The 22,987-nt window shown below is 50.8% G+C and overlaps 1 protein-coding gene and 1 long non-coding RNA gene across 11 annotated transcripts in view; one reads left to right on the forward strand and one right to left on the reverse strand.

The window, feature by feature from the left end:
* The window catches only part of LOC108175795 (uncharacterized), a 24,592-nt gene extending 14,115 nt beyond the window's left edge, over window positions 1-10,477 (reverse strand). The window contains exon 1 of the long non-coding RNA XR_011382629.1: window positions 10,331-10,477. This is a non-coding gene — a long non-coding RNA (uncharacterized lncRNA). The remainder of the gene's footprint in view (window positions 1-10,330) is intronic.
* ZNF239 (zinc finger protein 239) lies at window positions 10,467-21,733 on the forward strand. 10 transcript variants are annotated; one of them, XM_070058133.1, is made up of 5 exons: window positions 10,527-10,605; window positions 11,112-11,138; window positions 13,642-14,072; window positions 18,015-18,289; window positions 19,578-21,733. In XM_070058133.1, exon 5 carries the CDS (start codon window positions 19,827-19,829, stop codon window positions 20,997-20,999), a length of 1,173 nt encoding a protein of 390 aa, XP_069914234.1. In that variant the 5' UTR covers window positions 10,527-10,605; window positions 11,112-11,138; window positions 13,642-14,072; window positions 18,015-18,289; window positions 19,578-19,826; the 3' UTR covers window positions 21,000-21,733. The 10 variants fall into 10 exon arrangements, with proteins under 10 accessions (XP_008248279.3, XP_051692867.2, XP_069914239.1 ...); XM_070058134.1 differs by having other exon boundaries at window positions 13,962-14,072; XM_070058138.1 differs by lacking the exon at window positions 18,015-18,289 and having other exon boundaries at window positions 10,523-10,605; window positions 13,962-14,072.
* The last annotated feature ends 1,254 nt before the right edge of the window (window positions 21,734-22,987 follow it).

The raw sequence follows: 22,987 nt of genomic DNA on the forward strand, positions 1-22,987 counted from the left end.
TCTCCATCTCACTGTCTGTAACTGCCTCTCAAATAAATACAACCTAAAAAATAGGAAAACAATTATCTTTTTAAAAAATTATTTATTTATTTGAAAGTCAGAGGTACACAGAGAGGAAAGGCAGAGAGAGAGAGAGAGAGAGGTCTTCCATCTGCTGGTTCAGTCCCCAATCGGCCATAATGGCCGTAGCTGCGCTAATCCAAAGCCAGGAGCCAAGGACTTCCTCCGGGTCTTCCCACATGGGTGCAGGGGTCCAAGGACCTGGGCCATGTTTCTACTGCTTTCCCAGGCCACAGCAGAGAGCTGGATAGGAAATGGAGCAGCCAGTACTTGAACTGGCTCCCATATGGGATGCCGGCACTGCAAGCGGTAGCTTTACCCGTTACACCACAGTGCTGGCCCCAAGAAATGCTCTTTAAAAGTAGATTCCTGCGGCAGGTGTTGTGGGTTAGGCTCTGCTGCTTGTGAGGCCGGCATCCCATATGGGTGCCAGCTTGTGTCAGAAGAAGTTTTAAAGGAAATGTAAGGGCAATACCTGAATTCTACATCCATCTTCCTAAGTCGCATTATCTGCAGTCAGAACATGGAAGCAACCAAGTGTCTATCCAGGAATGAATGAATACATAAAATGTGATATATACATGTAATGAATTATTTACTCAGCCTTAAAAAGGATGGAAATTCTACATGGATGAACCTTGTGAAGCAAGCCAGTCACACTTAGACAAATTCTGGGGCCAGCATCATGGCATGGCAGGTAAAGCCGTCGCTTGGGACACCAGCATCGCATACGCGGGCCCCGCTTCATGTCCCAGCTGCTCTGCTTCTGATCCAGCTCCCTGCTAATGGCCTGGGAAAAGCAGCAGAGATGGTCCAAGGGTTTCAGCACCTGCCTCCCACATGTGAGACCTGGATGAAGTTCCTGGCTCCTGGCTTTGTCCCCATTGCAGCTACCTGGGGAGTAAACCAACAAATACAAAATTTCTCTCTCTTTCTCTCTGTAATTCTGACATTCAAATAAATAAATAAATCTTAAAAAAAAAAGAGAGAGAGAGAGAGACAAATTCTGTATGATCCACTTATGTGAGGTACTGATAGTTGTCAAACTCAAGAAGCCACAGTGGAAAGGTGGCCGCTAGGGGTTGGGTGGGACGGGAGAATGCTTATATTAGAAAGAAAAGTCTCAAATCAAGAATCTATGACCCTATCTAGGAAACTAAAAAAGAAGAGCAAAATGCATCCAAAGAAGTTGGGAGAGGGTGGACATTGCAGTGTAGTGATCACGCCACAATTGAGATGCCCACATCCAATATCAGCAACTTTTTTAAAAACAAAAATTACCAACGTAGGGGCTGGCACTGTACGTCATTTGTTTTGTTCTGCTTCTTTTTTTTGCGTTAGCATTGTCTCTGATTTTTGGTATCAGGTAATGCGGCCTCACAATGAGGTGCTGGTTCATCCCCAGCTGCTCCACTTCCAATCCAGCTCCCTGCTGATGCTCCTGGCCGTTTGGGGAGTAAACCAGTAAGGAAGTGTGTGCCCCTGCTCGCTCTCTCTCTCTCTCCTTCTATTTCTGCTCTTCAACTAAATAAATAAATCTTAACACATAAAATAAAATTACCAAGTTCAGAACAAAACTGGGCATATATATCACCACAAAGTTTAAAGCCAGTAAAAGATAAAGGGGTGGGGAACGGTGCCATGGCTCACTTGGTTAATCCTCTGCCTGTGGCGCCAGCATCCCATATGGGCACCGGGTTCTAGTCCCAGTTACTCCTCTTCCAGTCCAGCTCTCTGCTGTGGCCCGGGAAGGCAGTGGAGGATGGCCCAACTGCTTGGGCCCTGCACCCGCATGGGAGACCAGGAGGAAGCACCTGGCTCCTGGCTCCAGATCGGCGCAGCACACCAGCTGTAGCAGCCATTTGGAGGTGAACCAAGGGAAGGAAGACCTGTCTCTGTGTGTCTCTCTCTCAGTGCCTATAACTTTACCTGTCAAATAAAAAAGGGAATATTATAAACAAGTCTATATTCATAAATTTAACAACTTAGAAGCAATAATAAAATCTGAATAGTAATTTTTAATTAAATTGAAAAATAAAAAGAAATTTACAAGGTCAGATTATTTCACTGGAGAGTTCTACCAAACATTTTTTTTTAACATTTTATTTATTTATTTGTGAGGCAGAGTTACAGACAGTGAGAGGAAGAGAAAGAGAGAAAGGTCTTCCTTCCATTGGTTCACCCTCCAAATGGCCACAATGGCCATTGGGCCATCTTCTACTGCTTTCCCAGGCCATAGCAGAGAGCTGGATTGGAAGAAGAACAGCCAGGACTCGAACCGGCGCCCATATGGGATGCTGGCCCTGCAGGCGGCCGCTTTACCCACTACGCCACAGCACTGGCCCCTCTGCCAGTTAAAGCAGATTTAACATAAATTTTACATGATCTCCTTCAAAAAGTAAGAGGAGGAAATATTTCTCAACTCATTGTGAGGCCAGTATTATCTGATACCAAAAATCAAAGACAATACTAATGTAAAAAAAAGAAGCAAACAAAACAAACAAACCCTACTAATATTTCTAGTAAATTTAAATGTAAAACTTCTCAATAAAATACTAGCAAATAAAATTCAGCAAAGTTGAAAAAAGGACTATGGGACCAGTACCACGGTACAGCTGGTTAAGCTGCCGCGTGCAATGCCGGTATTCCATATTGGTGCCAGTTCAAGTCCCAGCTGCCCCACTTACGACCCGGCTTCCCACTAACGCACCTGGTAAAATAATGAATGATAGCCCAAGGACTTGGTTCCCCACACCCCTGTGGGAGACTCAAATGGAGTTTCAGGCTCCTGCCTTCGGCCTGGCCACACCTTGGACATTTTTGGCCATTTGGGGGGGTGAACCAGCAAATGGATGATAGATCAATCTCTTTGTCTCCTCCCTCTTTGTAACTTTGCCTTTCAAATAAATAAATCCTTTTTTTTTTTAAATAGGATCATACTTCATTACCACGTGGAATTTACTCCATGCATTCAAGTACAGTTCAATATATTTAAAAAAAATTATTCATTTATTTGAAATGCATGGTTACAGAGTGACAGAGAGAGAGAAAGACAGAGATCTTCCATCCATTGGTGCAATAGCCAGAGCTGGGCCAGTCCAAAGCCAGGAGCCAGGAGTTTCACCTGGTCTCCCATGTGGGTGCAGGGGCTTAAGCACTTGGACTATCTTCCACTGCTTTCCCAGGTGCATTAGCAGGGCACTGGATCGTAAGTGGAGCAGCCAGGGCTAGAACCGGCACCCATATGGGATGCCGACACTGCAGGCGGCAGCCTTACATGCTAAGCCACAGTGCCAGCCTCATAGTTCAATATTTTTAAATGTTAATACACCATATCAACCTGCTACAAAGAAGAAGTTACATGACGGCCAAAGAAGGGTAAGTCTAGAGGTTCCGACACCATGTGTCCTACAAACTGCTGGTCCCTGGTGACCCTGGTGAAGCAACAAGCTACAAAAGCCGCTCACAAGAGTGCGCCCTCTACTGGAGGGTGAAGGAACGTCACCCTTACAGGCCTGGTACCGGTAGCAATCAGATTAGACATCAGAAAGCCACTGAACTTGGGATTCCCAAACTCCCCTCCCAAGAATTGCTCAGGACTTCAAAACAGATCTGCACTTCCAGAGTGTGGCTATTGGTGTTTCGCAGGAGACAACTGAGGCCTATCTGGTTGGCCTCTGTGAAAACGCCAAGCCAAACATGTAGCAACCATGCCAAAAGACACCCAGCTAGCATGCTACATACGTGGAGAATGTACTTACAAATCCATGATGGGAAAAATTTCATTCTCAAAAATTTTTTTCTCTTCTACCTGTTAATGGTAGTTTCAGACATTAAGATAGATATAGATATAGATATAGATATAGATATAATATATATAATTTTAAAATGGGGTCAAAAGTTTCCTAGGTATACACTTTTTTTAAAGATTTATATATTTATATGAAAGGCAGAGTTAGAGAGAGAGGGAGAGAAGCAGAGGCAGAGAAAGAGAGGTCTTCTATCCATTGGTTCACTCTCCAAATGGCCGGAATGGCCAGAGCTGGGCCAATCTGAAGCCAGGAGCCAGGAGCCAGGAGCTTCTTCTGCATCTCCCACATGGGTGCAGGGGCCCAAGTACTTAGGCCATCTTCCACTGCTTTGCCAGGCCACAGCAGAGAGCTGGATTGGAAGTGGAGCATCTGGGACTCGAACCTGCGCCCATATGGGATGCCAGCACTGCAGGTGGCGGCCTTACCTGCTATGCCACAGCACCAGCCACCTAAGTATACAATTTCAAGGGGAAAAATGGGGGGCAGAAATCAGGTATTTGCAGTTTTCCCATTGTCATTTGTGTGTGTATTTTTAAGTGAACGAATATTCAGCAGCTCAACTTTACTTTTTTTTTTTTTTTTTTTTTTTTTTTACAGGCAGAGTGGATAGTGAGAGAGAGAGAGAAAGGTCTTCCTTTTTGCTGTTGGTTCACCCTCCAATGGCTGCCACGGCTGGCACGCTGTGGGCCAGCGCACCGCGCTGATCCAAAGGTAGGAGCCAGGTGCTTCTCCTGGTCTCCCATGGGGTGCAGGGCCCAAGCCCCTGGGCCATCCTCCACTGCACTCCCTGGCCACAGCAGAGAGCTGGCCTGGAAGAGGGACAACCGGGAAAGAATCCGGTGCCCCGACCGGGATTAGAACCTGGCGTGCCGGCGCTGCTAGGTGGAGGATTAGCCTAGTGAGCCACGGCGCTGGCCAACTTTACTTTTTAATAAGATTTATTTTATTTATTTGAAAGGCAGAATGTGGCCGGCTGGAAGAGATTTTCTATCCACTGGTTCCTTCCCCAAGCGGCCAAGAGTGCTAGCAGAAAGATCACAGTTCCTCACTTTCTACAGAGCTGTGATGTGTGCTGAACGGTGTTCTGCTGAACCTGCCATGGACACAGCCCATACTCACTCCCACGGACTACATGCACGCGTACAGGTGGCACCTCCTCACAGCATCTTGGCACGCTGCTCTATCTGTAGTCACACTTCCATTTCGCCTGTGGTACATTGCGTTGCCACCCCTCAATTTTTTCAGTTCACATTTTTTCTTTATTTTTAAATGTTCTTTATTTAGATTTTTCATTAGCAGGCAGCACTTGTTCTCACGTGTGGGGCACAGTGCAGTATTTTAGCAGGTGCATAGTGTCTGCATTGATCAAATCAGGCAGCCAGCATCCCCATCCCCCCGAGAGCCTGCCAGCTCCTCTCTCCAGCCCATCCTGTAGCACACAATACGTTAGGGAACTGCGGTCGCCCCTCTGCTCGAACCTATTACTTCCGCCTGTTTTATTACCGGTCATCCAGCCTGTCTTCATGTCTCCTCACCCTCCCCAGCTTCTAGAAATCACTATTCTAAGTTCACATGGACTTTTACAAACTTGTAAAAAAATTATTTATGGTCACTGTATTTGAAAGGGGGAGAGGGGGAAAGAGAGAGAATCATATTCCTCAAATACCTGCAACAGCTAAATCTGGACCAGGCAGAAGCCAGAAGTCAGGAATATCCATTTTCATTCCAGGTCTCCCCTGCGGGCAGCAAGGATCCAAGCACTTCAGCCACCACCTGCTGCTTCCCACAGTGCACATTAGCAGAAGTTGGACCGGGAGCGGAGCCAGGACTTCAACCTAGGCAGAACCAGGACTCGCACCCAGGCACTCAATGTGGGAGTCCCCTGCACCCGTGTGCTGCCATCTGAACAGCGGCATCAAACACGGCACCCCAACTTCCTGTCAACTTCCACACAAACATTGCTTGTATCTGGGTCTGTGTCTTAACATAATGACATCTAATCCCACCTATTTTGCTGCAAATGTCAGGATTTCATCTGGTTTTGTGGTGGAATACATTCCATTGTGTGTCTAAGCCAAGTACTGTTCATCCATGTGGTTTCATATTATGTGTATTGTGCAGTAGTGCAGCAAGAGACGTGGGAGTGCAGGTATCTTTTTCATATTTAAAAAAACTTAATTCCCAGGAAGTTAGAAAAAAAATCCAAGGAGGTCACTTATTTTCTTTCTTCCTCTTCTCCCATGAGTGACATTTTATAACTAAATTTTGTCATTTTTTTTAAAAATATTTATTTATTTGAGTGGCAGAGTTACAAACAGAGAAAGGGAGAGACAGAGAGAGAGGTCTTCCATTTGCTGGTTCACTCCCTAAATGGACCCAGTGGTGGGAGCTGGACCAATCTGAAGCCAGGAGTGAGGAGCTTCTTCCAGGTCTCCCACATGGGCCTAGGGGTCCAGGGACTTGAGTCATCCTCTACTGCTTTCCCAGGCCATCAACAGGGAACTGGATTGGAAGTGCAGCAGCCAGGACTCTAACCAGTGTCCATATGGGATGCCAGCGCCATGGCTGGAGGCTTAGCCCACTATGCCACAGCGCCAGTCCCAATTCTGTCATTTTCAGACAGACTACATTTTGTGAATTTCTGCAGTATAGATTGTAAATGGTACTATATTTTTAACTTCAAATTCTGATATTTGTTGTCAGGTATATGGAAAAGCCACTGGTATCTGTGTGTTGATATTGGACCCAGGACCCTTCCTTTATTTTATTTTTTTTAAGATTTTTTTATTTATTTATTTGAGAGGTAGAGTTATAGACAGTGAGAGGGAGAGACAGAGAGAAAGGTCTTCCTTCTGTTGGTTCACCCCCAAAATGGCTGCTACAGCCAGAGCTACGCCGATCTGAAGCCAGGAGCCAGGTGCTTATCCTGGTCTCCCATGTGGGTGCAGGGCCCAAGCACTTGGGCCATCCTCCACTGCCTTCCAGGGCCACAGCAGAGAGCTGGACTGGAAGAGGAGCACCTGGAACTAGAACCCGGCACCCATATGGGATGCTGGCGCCGCAGGTGGAAGATTAGCCAAGTGAGCCATGGCGTCGGCCCAGAACCCTTCCTTGACATCTTCCATGAACAACTATGTCATTTACAGGGAGTTTTATTTCCTTCTTCCCAAACCTTCTATTTTTTCCTTGCCTGCTGTCTAGAACTTCCACGACTATGCTGCCATCCCGTACTGGAGCACCGGGCCCACTTCCCGTCCCGGTTCCTGTGGTTGCACCCAGCACTGCAACAGATGACGGCTCAAGTATCTGGGTCCCAGGTGGGGTCCCGGTGCAGACCCAGGTGGGGCTCCTGACTTCTGGCTTTGGCTGGCCCGGTCCTGGCTTATTGTAGCCATTCGGGGAGTGAACCACATGAATCTCTCTCTCCCTCTCCCTCTCGCTTCTCTGTCCCTCTTTCAAATAAATAAATCTTTTAAGAAATGGTGAAAGCAGACATTCTTGCTTTGTTACTTATTTAGAGGGACAGCATTTAGTCTCATTTTTTAAAAAAAGATTTATTTATTTATTTATTTGAAAGAGTTATACACAGAGAGGAGAGGCAGAGAGAGAGAGAGAAAGAGAGAGAGGTCTTCCATCCGCTGTTTTACTCTTTAATTGGCCGCAACAGCTGGAGCTGCACTGATCCAAAGCTTTAGGAGCCAGGACCTTCCTTTGGGTCTCCCACATGGGTGCAGAGCTGGATCAGAAGTAGAGCAGCAGGGACTCAAACCAGCGCCCATGTGGGATGCCGACACTGCATGCAACAGCTTTACCCACTATGCCACAGCGCGGGCCCCAAGCATTTAGTCTTTTAACATGAGATATGATGTAGATTTGAGGATGTCCCTTTCTAGTCACAGTTCACTGAGTAGTTACTAGAAATAGTTGTTGGATTTTACTAAAAGCTTTTACTCTTTCCACATGGGCACCAGTTTGGGTCCTGGCTGCTCCATTTACAATCCAGCTCCCTGCTAACAGGCCTGGGAAAGCAGCAGAGGATGACCCAAGTGGCTGGGCCCCTGCCACGCATCTGAGCGACCAGGAGGGAATTCCTGGCTCTTGACTTCAGCCTGGCCTACACCCCACTGTTGCAGCCATGTAGGGAATAAACCAGCAGACAGATCTCTTCCTCTGTCTCTCTCCTTTTCTCCCTCTCTCTTTGTTGCTCTGCCTATCAAATAAATAAATATTTAAATCCAGTCATCTGGGGAGTGAGCCAGCAGCAGATGGCTCTGTCTCACCCTCTCTCTCTGTAACTCTTTCAAATAAATAACTAAATCTACGAAAGAAAGAGCGAAAAAGAAAGAAGAAACCGGATTTGAATCCATTTAGGATTTAGTCCTAATTTAAGGATTTAGGGTTAAATTTAAGGATTTAGTCCTTTATGAATTATGAGACACTGGGTATGTTTTTTTAATGATAATTTAAGATTTATTTATTTACTTGAAAGAGTTAAGAAGAGAGAGAAGGAGAGGCAGAGAGAGAGAGGTCTTCCATCCGCTGGTTCACTCCCCAACTGGCTGCAACAGCTGAAGCTGTGCTGATCCAAAGCCAAGAGCCAGGAGCTTCCTCCGGCTCTCCCAGGCGGGTGCAGGGGCCTAAGGACTTGGGCCATCTTCTATTGCTTTCCCAGGCCATAGCAGAGAGCTGGATTGGAAGTGGAGCAGCCAGGACTCAAACCAGCGCCCATATGGGATGCCGGTACTACAGGTGGTGGCTTTACCCGCTATGCCACAGCGCCGGCCCCGTCATTGGGTATGTTTCTACAGAGTTACAGAGCGAGGGACGTGATCCATCTGCTGTGTCACTCCCCAAATGGCCATAATGGCCAGGTCTGGACCAAGCCAAAGCCAGGAGCCAGGAGCTCCATCCAGGTCTCCCCCGTAGCTGCAGGAACCCAAGCACTTGGGCCATCTCCCACTGCTTTCCCAGGCGCATTAGCGGGGAGCTGGACTGGAAGTGGAGCAGCCGGGACACCAAAGTGGGATGCAGGTGCCGCAGGAGGCGGCTTTACTGGCTCCACCCCAGCACCGGCCCCTTTCTGAAGGCTATTCAGAAGTGAAAGCTCTAAAATGGGGTGACAATGCCTCCTTCTTACGCGAAATAAACAGAGTCTCTTCCTCCATATTCCTCCATATTCGATGGGACTACATTGTTCCAGGGCCCTTCCCCATGTGAGCAATCAGCCCTTCTCAAAGCAGAACCAAGAAAAGCCTCCCCCTCTTAAGCAGTGAGTGAGGCCAAGTCTCTCTCCCGCTCCCCGTTTACCATCTGACCACATCTCCCCCCCAACCTCTCAACTCTATCCCACAGAAGTCCAGAGAAAAACACTGTCCCCCAAAGCAGCAACGACTGGGCCTTCCCAAGGTTTGCCACTAGCAAGCTGAATGACTTCAAGAAATGTTTCTTTCTTAGTTTTCTACATTTATAAAACGGCACTAGTGCTGAGAAGACAAGCACCTCAGGTTAATTTGTACAACTTCAGAAAAACAAAAGAACCCAGGCTGAGGATCCTGGCCGTGGGAACTGAAGCCTAAGTGCTGTATTCAAACGCTGCGCTCTGTTTAGGTCTGAAGCACAGCAGAGTTTACACACTGGAACAGCACAGGCTCTAACTGCGGCCTTTCTCAGGCAGCTTCTGTTCTCTTTGCAGATCTGAGACTAGTTTACGCTGTGTAATATCTAAGACCCTCTGGATTGCAGAGAAAAAGCGTAGCGGGTAAAGCCGCCGCCTGCAGTGCCGTTGGAGACCCGGATGCTCCACTTCCGATCCAGCTCTCTGCTGTGGCCTGGGAAAGCAGTAGAAGATGGCCCAAGTGCTTGGGCCCCTGCACCCGCGTGGGAGACCTGGAAGAAGCTCCTGGCTCCTGATCAGCGCAGCTCCAGCCGTTGCAGCCAACTGGGGAGTGAACCAGCGGATGGAAGACCTCTCTCTCTTCTCTTCTCTTTCTCTCTGTCTCTACCTCAATCTCTGCACATCTGCCTTTCCAATAAATAAGTCTTCCAAAAAAATTAAAACGGCAAACTGCAGCCGCACACGCACCGAGGGGCTCCGCTTCCGTTTCAATCACCTAAATGCCCCACAGGGCGCTGAGTGCCGCGCGCCTCTCCCTCACCGCCCGTCTCTGCGCCAGCACCCCAACTCAAAACTGCAAATCTCACCCCGACCCATACGAGCACCCCCCACCCAGGTCCCACCTCATGATACGCTGGCCACCTGCATTTCTAGATTGCTTGTTTCCCACACCAGATCGCTCCTGGGACCGGGCCCGGGTACTATGTGCCACACGGGCGAACGTCGGAACTGACGCAGAGGACGCCGAGGGGCGCTCGGTTCAGAACGTTCGCGGACGCCCGAGCTACGGCGGAATCCATGTCCTCTCTCCCCAAGAGCAACTGTGACAACAGGAAAGCAGTACCTGAACAGCTACTCCTAACACAACTCCTATCACGTTTGTAACAACAGCAAGGCCTCCGGAGAATCACTGGCGAGGCCACATCGCCTACCCGGCCGCAGTCAGAACACCGTCCCGCGCAGCCCGGCGGCCGGCGCCCGGAAGTGGGGCGCTGTCGGCTGCCGGAAGTGGGCGTGGCCCCAGCGCGGCATGCTGGGACTTGTAGTTCGGGCCCCTCCGCGTGGGCGCGGGTGAGATCCCGAGTGCTGCGCTTGCCGCTGTGGGCTTGCACGTGGGAGGTGAGACGAGCCGTGCCGCGCGCGGGGGTCGCACTGTGTGGGGGTTCCCGCGCGGGGAGTCGCGCTGGGCCTTGGGGGGAGCCGCACGTGTGGCGCGGGGCCGCCCAGTGTTGGGGTGACCCCTTGCCGCTTCGTGGGCCGCGGCTCCTCGCCGGGCCGAGCCCTGGCCTGGCCCCTGCACTCGCCCACGCCAGCCTTTTTTTGCAAGCCAGGACGGGCCTTAACTGCAAGGGAGGTTTCTAGTGGACGTTAGGCCACGGAGAGGGGCCTTCTGCGAGGGACCCAGGTCCCGTTCCCGGAAGCCTTGGGGCAGCTAGAAGCTGTCCGGATGGACAGTGTGCCCCAAGAGCCCCTGCCCTAACTGGAGTCTTCGCGCAGAACGGGCCACGTCCGAGGGAGGACGTGGGCGCTTCGTGGAGCTGCTGGCAGCTTCTCTCTCTCTTTCCCTCCCTCTCTCTTCTCTCTCTCCCTCCCTCTCCCTCACCCCTCCCCCCCTCTCTCTCCAGGAATCCGCCCGTCCCTGAGAGGCCCAGGTGAGCCCGGGTTTCTGTCTCCATATCTAGATGGTGGGTTGCTGTCTGCTCTGTGGTTGGATTTCAGTGCGCGACATAAGGCATTGTGTAGACGGGTTTTTAGGAACGGGTTGATATGGGGTGGGGGGTGGAATCTGCAGGTGGTCTCACCGGGCTCAGCACGGGTGTCTGCTGATTTTGACGTACACATGAGTGACTCGGTGACCCTGGGCCACTCCTTAAGAGCACCAGGCTCCGCTCTTCTGGCCAAAGATTGCCTGGGGCGTCTCTCTGGTCCCTTCCAATAGAGCCTGCCAGACACTGCCAGCTGTCCCGGGCTCCGTCTAGCGCTCAGTGGTCTCCAGATCACGGAGCTGGCCCTCTTGCTGAGTGGGTGACGGGTCCAGAAACACTGCGTGCTAATGGTCATCATTTGTTAGCCACGGAAGTGTTAAAATCATGAGAAAAGGTGCAAAATGGAAGCACGGTGATTTTTTAAAAAAATCACTCTACTAAAATGCCCCTCAGCCAGGCAGTGCATCAGGTTGTCTGCGGTGACTTTTAGGAATTAGGGTTCCTAGCCGTCTCCTCTGAGCCCACTGTTGTTATCTCGATAGTCAAAGATTCATCATGAAGTGGGTCCCTCGTACCTGATGCAAGGGTCTATACCATAGGTGAGAGGAGTCACTCATCTTCGTTTAAAGATTTATTTATTTGAAAGGCAAAGTTACACAGAGAGAGGAGAGGCAGAGACACAGAGAGAGAGAGAGAGGTCTTCCATCCACTGGTTCACTCCCCAGTTGGCCGCAATGGCTGGAGCTGCGCCAATCTGAAGCCAGGAGCCAGGAGCTTCTTCCCTGGATCCCCGCCACCCACGTGGGAGACCAGATGAAGCTCTTGGCTCCTGGCTTTGGTCTGGCTCAGCCCTGGCCACAGTGGCCATCTGTGAAGTGAAGCAGAAGATGGGAGATTCTCTCTCTCTCCTTTTTTTGTGTAACTCTGACTTTCAAATAAAGAAATAAATCTTAATCCCCCCAAAAAATGTAGGTTTTTAAAAAAGTAATACATTTGCTTAGGTAAAGCAAATTGTATCAAAAGACAAATACTGTTCTACGGGGGACCAGTGCTGTGGCACAGCAGGTAAAGCCACAGCCTGCAGTGCCAAATTCCCCTATGGGCATTGGTTCCAGACCCAGCTGCTCCGCTTCCGATCCAGCTCTCTGCTATGGCCTGAGAAAGCAGTAGTGATGGCCCAAGTCCTTAGGGCCCTGAACCTGCGTGGGAGACCTGGAGGAAGCTCCTGGCTCCTGACTTCTGACTTCTAGCTCTTAGCTTCCGATTGGCCCAGCTCTGGTCATTGTAGCCATCTGGGGAGTGAACAGCGGATAGAAGACCTCTCTCTCTCTCTGCCTTTGTCTCTCTATAACTCTGCCTTTCAAATAAATAAATAAATCTTTAAATAAAAAAAAAAAACTGTTCTAGGGGCTGGCATTGTGGCATAGTAGGTAAAGCCTCCGCTTGCAGTGTTGGCATCCCATATGAGTACCAGTTCAAGTCCTAGCTGTTCACTTCCCATCCGGCTCCTTGTTAACACATCTGGGAAAGCAGTGCAAGATGGCCCAATTGTTGAGCCCCTGCACCCGCGTGGGAGACCCAGAAGAAGCTCCTGGCTTCAGTTTAGCCCAGCTCTGGCTGTTGTGTTCATTTGGAGAGTGAACCAGCAGAGAGAAGTGTGTGTGTGTGTGTGTGTGTGTCCGTCCATGTCCATGTCCATGTCCGTCCTCCTCTCCTGTGTAACTGTGCCATTCAAATCTTTTAAAATGTTCTGCCTGCTCTGCAGGCCATGATGAGGTTGCTCAAAGGCACTGGGGTGTTGTTGTTGTTGTTGTTATTTTTAATATAAAAACCAGAGACAGAGCTGCCATCAGCTGGTTCACTCCTCAGATGCCCACAGCATTGCAGGCCAGGCCAGGCTGAGCCTGGGGCTGGGGACTCAGTCTAGGTCTCCCGTGGGGGTCTTGGTCCTTTCACTTGTTCCTTACTCAGTTTTCCTCCATAGTTCAACTAATATGCTCTGGACAGCTATTTGTTTTCTCTTTTTTTAAGGTTTTATTTATTTATTTGAGAGGTAGAATTACAGAAAGAGGGAAAGACAGAGAGAGGTCTTCCTTCCGCTGGTACACTCCCCAGATGGCTGCAACAGCCAGAGCTGCGCCAATCTGAAGCCAGGAGCCAGGAGCTTCTTCCTGGTCTCCCACATGCGTGCAGGGGCCCAAGCACTTGGGCCATCTTCCACTGCTATTCCAGGCCACAGCAGAGAGATGGATTGGAAGAGGAGCAGCTGGGACTAGAACTGGTGCCCATATGGGATGCTGGTACCACAGGTGGAGGATTAACCTGCACCACGGCACCGGCCACCCTATTTTCTCTTTTTTAAGACTGAATGCGTTCACATGGTTTCAAAAAGCATAGCAAAGTTGACCGTGAACCCTTTCTTTCACGTCCGCAACTCCTGTCCCCCCAGGATCCAGTCATCGGCCTTTCACGCCCTCCTGCAATGAGTAAGGTCATGTAGGCGTCACTTCACTGCTGTGCCTGGAACTCGGAGGAAACCTCCACATGGAGTGCTGAGGGCACACAGGAAGTATCCGACCTTCGCGGTGGGTGACGCCAGTATACACTCAAGCAGTGTGTCTTCAGTGTGACAGGGTTGCATCGCTCACAAACCCTGCAGATGCAGAGAAAGCTTTCATCCAGTGGGTCACTTACCATATGCCTGCAGTAGCTGGGGCTGAGCCAGCCAGGAGCCAGGAACTCAGTCTGGGTCTGTCCTGTCGGTGGCAGGGGCCTGACTACTGGAGCCATCACTGCTGCCTCTCATGCCGCTGTACTGTCAGGAAGCTGGACTCCAGCCCAGGCGCTTCATACAAGAATGTGGGCATCCTAAGGGGCATGGTAAGCATGCAGCAATATCACTCCTCCCCAAAGTCTCTGTCATGCACTTTGAGGTTGGAAATTTAATCAAATTACAGTGTGTCGAAGTGGGGCCTTTGGGGGCTGGTGCTGTGGCACAGCAGATAAAACCGCCTTCTGTGGCGCCGGCATCCTATACGGGCGCTGGTGCAAGTCCCGACTGCTCCTCTTCCAACCCAGCTCTCTGCTGTGGCCTGGGAAAGCAGTAGAAGATGGCCCAAGTCCTTGGGACCCTGCACCCACCTGGGAGACCTGGAAGAAGCTCCTGGCTCCTGGCTTCAGATCCACACAGCTCCAGCCGTTGCGGCCAACTGGGGAGTGAACTAGCAGATGGAAGACTCTCTCTCTCAGCCTCTGCCTCTGCCTCTCTCTGTGTAACTGCCTTTTTTTTTTTTTTTTTTTTTTTTTTTTTTTATTTTTGACAGGCAGAGTGGACAGTGAGAGAGAGAGACAGAGAGAAAGGTCTTCCTTTTGCCGTTGGTTCACCCTCCAATGGCCGCCGCTGCAGCCGGCGCACCGCGCTGATCCGATGGCAGGAGCCAGGATCCAGGTGCTTTTCCTGGTCTCCCATGGGGTGCAGGGCCCAAGCACCTGGGCCATCCTCCACTGCACTCCCTGGCCATAGCAGAGAGCTGGCCTGGAAGAGGGGCAACCAGGACAGAATCCGGCGCCCTGACCGGGACTAGAACCCGGTGTGCCGGCGCCGCAAGGTGGAGGATTAGCCTATTGAGCCACGGCGCCGGCTGTATGTAACTGCCTTTTAAGTAAATAATTAAATCTTTTTAAAAAAAAAAAAAAGCCAGCAAGATTCAGTAAGAAGGGCCCCACCCCAATGTAGCTGACCTTCATCACTTTCCAAAGGCCCCATCTTATTTTGTTAAAAGATTTATTTATTTATTTGAAAGAGTTACACAGAGAGAGAAGGAGAGGCAGAGAGAGAGAGAGAGAGAGAGAGGTCTTCCATCTGCTGGTTCACTCAAACCGGCGCCCATATAGGTTGCCCACATCACAGAAGGCGGCTTTACCTGCTACGTCACAGCGCTGGCCCCAGTGTCATTTTGAGTTTATGATATACGCTCTTTCTCACCTTACCAGTGTTGAATATTTTCTGTTAACTTCCCCATATCATTGGGGAGGGTAACAGCTGTTTCACATTCCCTCCCCCAGTGTGTCCATTCTCCCACAATCTGTCAATCTTATCAGCAATGAATGTTTTACTGCTCGACTTTGGAGTTACTGTTCATTGTGGAGTCTTGCAGTATGCTGTGATGGCAGTTCTCCCCTCCTGAAGCCAATATTTCATTCTGTACTGTTGTTATATCTTCTGCCTGTTGCACTGGCATCCCATATGGGTACCAGTTCTAGTCCCGGCTGCTCCACTTCCCATCCAGCTCTCTGCTGTGGCCTAGAAAAGCAGTGGAAGATGGCCCAGGTCCTTGGGCCTTTGGACCCATGTGGGAGACCTGGAAGCTCCTGGCTTCGGATTGGTACAGCTCCAGCCTTTGCAGCCATTTGGGGAGTGAACCAATTGAGGGAAGACCTCTCTCTCTCTGTCTCTCCCTCTTTCACTCTGCCTCTCAAATAAATTAATAAAATATTTAAAATTTTAAAAAAAGATTTCTTTATTTGAAGGAGGTACAGAGGAGAAGCCTTCATTTGGTGGTTTACTCCCAAGATGGCCACGGCAGCCAGGGCTGAGCCACACAGGTGCCAAGAGCTTCATCCAGTCTCCCACATGGGTAGCAGGAGCCCGAGTCCTTGGGCCGTCCTCCACTGCCTTTCCTAGGCCATTAGCATGGAGCTGGATTGGAACTGGAGCCAGCATTGCAGGTGGCACCTTTACCTGCCATACCACAACATCAGCCCCTTATTGCTATTTCTTCTTTTTTTTAATTTAAAATTTTTTGTGCTGCTTTACATTCCTGAGCTGTTGAATCCTTTCTTACCCGAAAAAGTGTGAGGGGTGAAGAGCTCCTTCAAGATGGGCTTTTAATTAAAAAAAAAAAAAAAAAAAAAAAAAAGATTTATTTACTTATTTGAAAGTCAGTGTTACAGAGAGCAGGAGAAAGAGAGAATCTTCTGTCCACTGGCTTACTACCCAGATGGCCACAACGGCCTGCCACATGGGTAGCAGGGATCCAGGTTCATTGGCCATCTTCCGCTGCTTTTCCCAGGCTATTAGCAGGGGCCGGCGCTGTGGCATGGTGGATGAAGCCACTGCCTGCAAGGCCTGCATCCCATATGGGCGCCGGTTCAAGTCCCGCTGCTCTACTTCCGATCCAGCTCTCTGCTATGGCCTGGGAAAGCAGAAGATGGCCCAAGTCCTTGGGCTCCTGCACCCTCATGGTGCAGAAGAAGCTCCTGGCTCCAGATCGGTGCAGCTCCAGGCATTGCGGCCAACTGGGGAGTGAACCAGCGGATGGAAGGCCTCTCTGTCTCTCTCTCTGTGCCTCTCTCTCTGTGTAACTCTGACTTTCAAATAAATAAATAAATCTTTAAAAAAAAAAAAATGGAGCAGCCAGGACACAAAACAGCGCCCACAGCAGATCCTGGCACTGCAGGCAGTGGTTAAGCCCACTGTGCCACAGTGCCAGCCCCGGTTACTTTTATCTTTCCATTTTTCCGTCCTGTTACTCTTCATTCTAGGAGAGCCTTTCCAACTTCCGATTTCACCATGTCTCCTTTGGCTATGCAACCCATTTAGATTGGAGGCCTTAGAATAAGACAGCGTAGCGCTATGAGACCAGCTACCTGACCTCTTTCAGCCTGGGTTTCCTCGCGTGTGAGACTGGAGTCCTAACCATTCTTTCCGTGTGTGGTCGTGTCACCAAAGCTTCAGCGCTTCCGTTGGCACAGTAGGTGTTCAGTCATTTTCCCAGCTTCGAAGCAGTGTGATTACTGCTCATTGCCATGTTGGTAGTTCATTAGATGGTGTTTAAAAGTGATAGGCGCTCTGCTTTCCCCGGCTTTTTCAGTGATGTACCTTCTAAATGCCATCTCCTCCATTCGCTGTTTCTTCAGTTTGTGCTTGGTAGGTGTCCACCTGTCTGCTGGACATATTTGGAATGCTCACATGATTTTTTCAGAGGTCGTGTGTTGCCAGCCATACTGGAGCACGTATCTTCAGCTGCTGCCCAGCCCACCACAATGCACATGTGTTCCACTTGAGGAGGGAACCAGAGTCCATCGATGGGGCACACGTGCAGCCTAGCAGTTAACGCACTGGTCGCGAGCCGGCCTCCCACATCACAGGGCCTTCGATTCCATAACCGACTCTGGCTCCTGACTCCAGCTTCCTGCTAATGCAGACCCTTGGAGGAGCAGCTGATGGCTCAAGTGATGGGTCCCTGCCTCCCATGCGGGAGACCTGGCTTGAGTTGCTGGCCCAGTCCAGCCCCAGCTGTCAAAGGCATTTGGGGCGTGGACCAGCAGAATGGGAGCGCTCCTTGTCTCTCTGCCTCTCAAATAAGTAAATAAAAATTAAAGGGAAAAAATCACTCCACCTGAGGGCGCTGTGCAGGCTGCTGCTTAAGTCAGTGTCAGCTGGCTACCAGGAGCATGCCTGCCACCCTGGCCCCAGCTCTGAGCTGCAGTCGGCCCTGTTCAGAACACCCTCAGGCTCTGTCCTGGACGTATGTGGGATTGATTGTTTTCTCTGTAGGTCCAGCATTTACATCCACCTCCGCTTCTCCCCTCACCCCAAATTATTCCTTTTTTGGCAGATTATTTATTTTGTTCTGGAGGCCTTCTCCTGGGCCGCTGCTGGTAGCCACCCAGGATTTTTGGTTTTGGGTTTTTTTGTCGGGCAACTAGTTTTGCTAAGGCCAGCCTCTAGCCCAGCCATTAGGAATCCTGCCTCGAACATCCGTTTCTTGGATGAAGTTGCCTGATTGTTGAGTCTGAATCTGGAATCTGAATTTCTAGGACTCAGTGAGAAGACTTCTCCCCCTCGCTGAAGGCTTATCCTGCACACCATGTGAGCCGTGCGTTGTTTTCCAGTTTCTCCCCCGGTCCCCTGGTGACGGCAGCCTGTCTGATCTTCAAGACTAATAGGGACTTCTTTTTTGCCATTTCATTGTGTTATGAGGATTCCCCTCCTGTTCTGACCAGCATACACAGCAGTAAACTCTGTCTCCTAACACACTCTGCCCTCGCTGCTGAGCGGACAGTGCCGGAGGAAGGTGCCCCCAGCACCACGGGTGAGACGAGTCCGGTTTTGTGTTCTGTCATCTGTGTCCCCTCCTCACTCAGCCTTCTGAGCTTGCATTTCCCGTGCTGGGACGTGCCACCACGGCACCCACTCAGGCAGGGAACCAGCAGCACGCGTGGCACCTGCTTCCCCTTGCTGCCTCTAGATTCGTCATCCGAGATAGAGAGCAGATGTCCCCATTTCTCTGCACAGCCTTCATCCGTTCCTTCGCTTGTCTGTCTCTGCCCAGAGTTTGCATTCCAGTGGTATTTGTCATCAAAGAAAGTTTTAGAATTCTCTTTGAATTTAAATTTACAAATGTTCAGTCTCCCGCAGTGTAGCCCTCTGTAGTAGACCCCAAGCCTTCCACTCTGGTTCCTGCCTCCCTTTCTACCACCGTAACCTTTTTTTTTTTAAGCTCCTCAAGCAGCTGCTTGTATTTCCTGAACATGTCTGTATTTTTTTTGTCCTGTCAGTTTGTCCCAGAAATCTTCCCAGGGCCCTCAGGCTTGAGCTGAGTGCCCCTGCCCTGGGCTCGCGTGGTTTCTCATGCTTGTATCTCCTGTATTGTGTTGTACCGTACATGGACTGACGTGCCTAAATCCAGAATGCTCTGAGACCTGCAACTTCAAGGACTCAGAAGTTTTCGCGTTTGGTGTCATTTGGGTTGGGGTGTTCAGCTGGCAGCGTCTATGCAGATACTCCAAAATCCAAAACTCCTGGCAGGCAGACACAGCGCTACTCCCCAGCCGCTCGGAAAGGGACACCCCCGCGTCGTCACCCGCGCTGTCACCCACGCTGTCACCCGCGTCGTCACCCACGCTGTCACCCGCGCTGTCACCCGCGTCGTCACCCGCGCTGTCACCCGCGCTGTCACCCGCGTCGTCACCCGCGTCGTCACCCGTGCTGTCACCCGCGTCGTCACCCGCGCTGTCACCCGGGTGTATCGTGCTTGCTGTGTTTCTCCTTCCCTGGAGGCTGCAGCTTGTGAAGCAGCAGGGTTTCTGTCTTCTTCCTGTGTCCCCAACACCGAGGCAGTTGGACTACCAATTCAGTGCAAAGTGAAATGAAATGTTTGTGGTGAGGATAAACGATTCATGGCCCCTTCTGCAGGAACCACGAAGGGACACTTCACTGGCCGTGCTTAAAAGTGAAGAGAATTTCTCTCTGCCACACCCCAGGTCTTACCCCTGGCGTTAAGCCTGACCTTTCTCCTAGGTGAAAGTCCTCAGGCCTCGAGCACTCCAGTTCTGAAATCTTGAACTCTTTGTTTGATCACTGAATTCTTTGTTCCCTAGGAGACTTGAGTGACAGTCCTCTGGAGCAGCCTCCAAAGAAAGGAAGAGACGGCCAGGACCGGAAGTAGGCGTCAGGATCATGCTGAGTCTTCAAGGGGAAGTGCCCAAGAACCCTGAACTGGATCTCGCCCCCATGTGGGAAACAGAGAGAATATTTCCAGCAGCAGGAGCGGTGTGGTGACCCGTTACACTGATGGCTTCAAAAAGGTGGAGAGAGAAAACCACCTGGCCTTGAAAGTGGGGAGCCAAATGGCCACAGGGGACCCTGCAGTGCAGCTCTGCCAGGACGAGCCCCAGGGAACAGGCAGTCTCGCGGTGACTGAGGAGAGCCCCGAGAGGGAAGCGGCAAGGGGATCCCGTCCTCCCACGGAGCGCTGTCCAGAGAACCTTCACCTTAGACTTGGGTCTGACGTCACAGAGCTGGGCTCGCCCTTGGGCCGGGGTGAGGTGACCGGCCACAGCGGCCAGCCGAAAGAACGTTTGGGTCCCTCGGAATATAACCGCCAGGACCTTCCCGAATGGAAGTCACGATCAGTCAGCTGTAGCCAGCAGGAGGTTCCCACAGAGGAGCAATCCTGTGCCCGTGGCAGCCGTGGGAAAGCACTCCACCCCAGCCCCAACGGCCATCCGCGAGAGAAAATCCACTCGGTGGCGGCGAAGCTGTTCAGATGTGGTCGGTGTGGCGAGGACTTCGGTCAGAACTCAGAGCTGCTGCTCCACCAGGCCGTGCACACCAGCGAGAAGCCCTACAGGTGTGAGCAGTGCGGCAAGGGCTTCACCAGGAGCTCCAGCCTGCTCGTCCACCAGGCCGTGCACACAGACGAGAAGCCCTACAAGTGCGACAAGTGCGGCAAGGGCTTCACCAGGAGCTCCAGCCTGCTCATCCACCACGCGGTGCACACCGGCGAGAAGCCCTACAAGTGCGACAGGTGCGCCAAGGGCTTCAGCCAGAGCTCCAAGCTGCTCATCCACCAGCGTGTGCACACCGGGGAGAAGCCCTACGAGTGCGGGGAGTGCGGGATGAGCTTCAGCCAGCGCTCCAACCTGCACATCCACCAGCGCGTGCACACCGGCGAGAGGCCCTACAGGTGCGCCGAGTGCGGCAAGGGCTTCAGCCAGAGCTCCAACCTGCACATCCACCGCTGCGTGCACACCGGCGAGAAGCCCTACCAGTGCTACGAGTGCGGCAAGGGCTTCAGCCAGAGCTCGGACCTGCGCATCCACCTGCGGGTGCACACCGGCGAGAAGCCCTACCACTGCGGCAAGTGCGGCAAGGGCTTCAGCCAGAGCTCCAAGCTGCTCATCCACCAGCGCGTGCACACCGGCGAGAAGCCCTACGAGTGCGGGCAGTGCGGCAAGGGCTTCAGCCAGAGCTCCAACCTGCACATCCACCAGCGCGTGCACAGGAAGGAGCCCCGCTAAGGACAGGAGCTGGCGCGTGGACCGGAAGCACTGCGTTCTTCACCTCACTCTTCCTCGTGCTCCAGAGGGGAGAGAGGGAGGAAGGGTCGCTCAGATAAGTTCCTTCACGGAAACAAAACCATTCACTCACTCACTCACTCTTTGTTCTAAGTACCAGGCACTTTATTATGCTGCACACCTGTGGATCTCCCTGGACCCTCAGCCAGGTAGAGTGACAGCATCCGTACCTTACAATTCCGTCTGTTTGGAACCGTACGTTCTACCCAGTGTTGCCAACAAGGAGAGCTTGGTATCTGTCCAAGCAGGGCATGTCTGCCCTTATCCACGTTACCTGAGAAGTTGCAATCGGATTTCTCCTCAGATCGGGTGCCTTGTGTTCTTGGTGTTTTCTGAGACAACATCTGGTTTTTCCGTTTTTGGCCTAGGATGTATGGGAGAAAACTGCAGAGGCTGTGGAAATCTCTTGTTTATTGCAATACTGCACCGCGGTCTGTGGCCACACAGCAAGGAGGTGGAAAAGGCCACTTCCGTACACTACTTCTAATGGGACATGGAGTGCCCCTCCCCCCAGGCAGCTGTTCAGAAATACAGGTAGTTCTTTTTCATGGGTACAAGCTAGTTTATTGGGAAATTTTCTAATCTCCCCACCTCATACGTGCTCCCCACACACACCATGCTGAAACATGGCAAATGAAGTTGATTTTATTTAAATATATTTAATGCCCCTCCCAGCACTTCCGCATCCAGTTGTCTTAATTTATTTCACCACCCCATGCCCTGAGCAAAACAAAGAACTCCGACATTTTTCTTTCTGAGTGTTCTTTAATGTCTCACGTACAGTGCCCTAAAAACGTCATTTGTTTTACCCACTCCTTAGACCTCACTATAGACAACTAATTTCTTTCTGTTATTTTTGTATTTGCTTAATAATATGTCACATGAAAGTAGCTACATAGATGGTTTTAGCCACATTTGGAGAATATATTGAGAAGAGGACTAAAAACATGTGCCCTATCACTTACTTCCCTCGGGGTGTGGATGGCATTGGTGTGGCTATAGGACCCCCCACAGCAAGGCATTCGGCCTGTGGGAGTTAACACGGAACTGACTGCCATCATGTAACTACACAGGAAGTTACCATGCAGTGGGCTGCTAATTGCAACTCATGATTGCTCATGCAGTGCTGCTTAAAGACCCCAGTTCGCTCCCATAACTAGTCTCCCTGTTTTAAAAGAACCAGGTAGGGCACACGTCTACTAGCTCAGGAAGGTGGAGTTGTAGCGGATGCCCAGACTAAGGGTGATCTGAAGCACGTAGCACTAAGGACGTACCAGGTCACCAACTCCAGGGAAGCAGTTACTCCCAGAAAAAGGAATGAAGGAGGGTGCGTGACACACATCTACTTTCCTTCGAGAGAGACTCTTGGACTGGCTCCAGCCCTGAACAGTCTGTGGGGGAACGATTCTGGGTGGTGGCTTAGCATCTGCCTTGGGCTCTGCAGAGTAGCCTTTGTTCAGGCAGCACCACAAGTGCTTTGTGGATGAGGTCTCAGATTCCAGCCGCCCTCTGAAGACATGATGGCTTTGACTTCCCTGTCACACCGGCCTTCGAATTGATTAACGTGATCTAACTGGAATTGGGAGCCATGTCAAGTATAAAGAACCCGTGGACACAGAGGCCACGGCATAGGGCTGAAGTCAGTCCCAGACATAAAACTGTTTTTCCAGATTTCCTTTTATATGTAATTTTGAGTCATCAAATTTTTGTTTTAAGATTTGTTTGTTTATTTGAAAGGCGGAGTTACAGAGAGGCAGAGGCTGAGACAAGTCTTCCATCTGCTGGTTCACTCCCCAGATGGCCGCAATGACCAGGGCTGGGCCAGACCAAAGCAAGGAGCTTCATCCAGGTCTTCCATGTGGGTGTGGGGGCCCACCCACACTTGGGCCATCTTCCACTGCTTTTCCCAGGCCATTAGCAGGGAGCTGGGT

Source organism: Oryctolagus cuniculus, chromosome 15 (genome assembly GCF_964237555.1).
Source record: "Oryctolagus cuniculus chromosome 15, mOryCun1.1, whole genome shotgun sequence".
In the NCBI taxonomy this organism is placed as follows: domain Eukaryota; kingdom Metazoa; phylum Chordata; class Mammalia; order Lagomorpha; family Leporidae; genus Oryctolagus; species Oryctolagus cuniculus.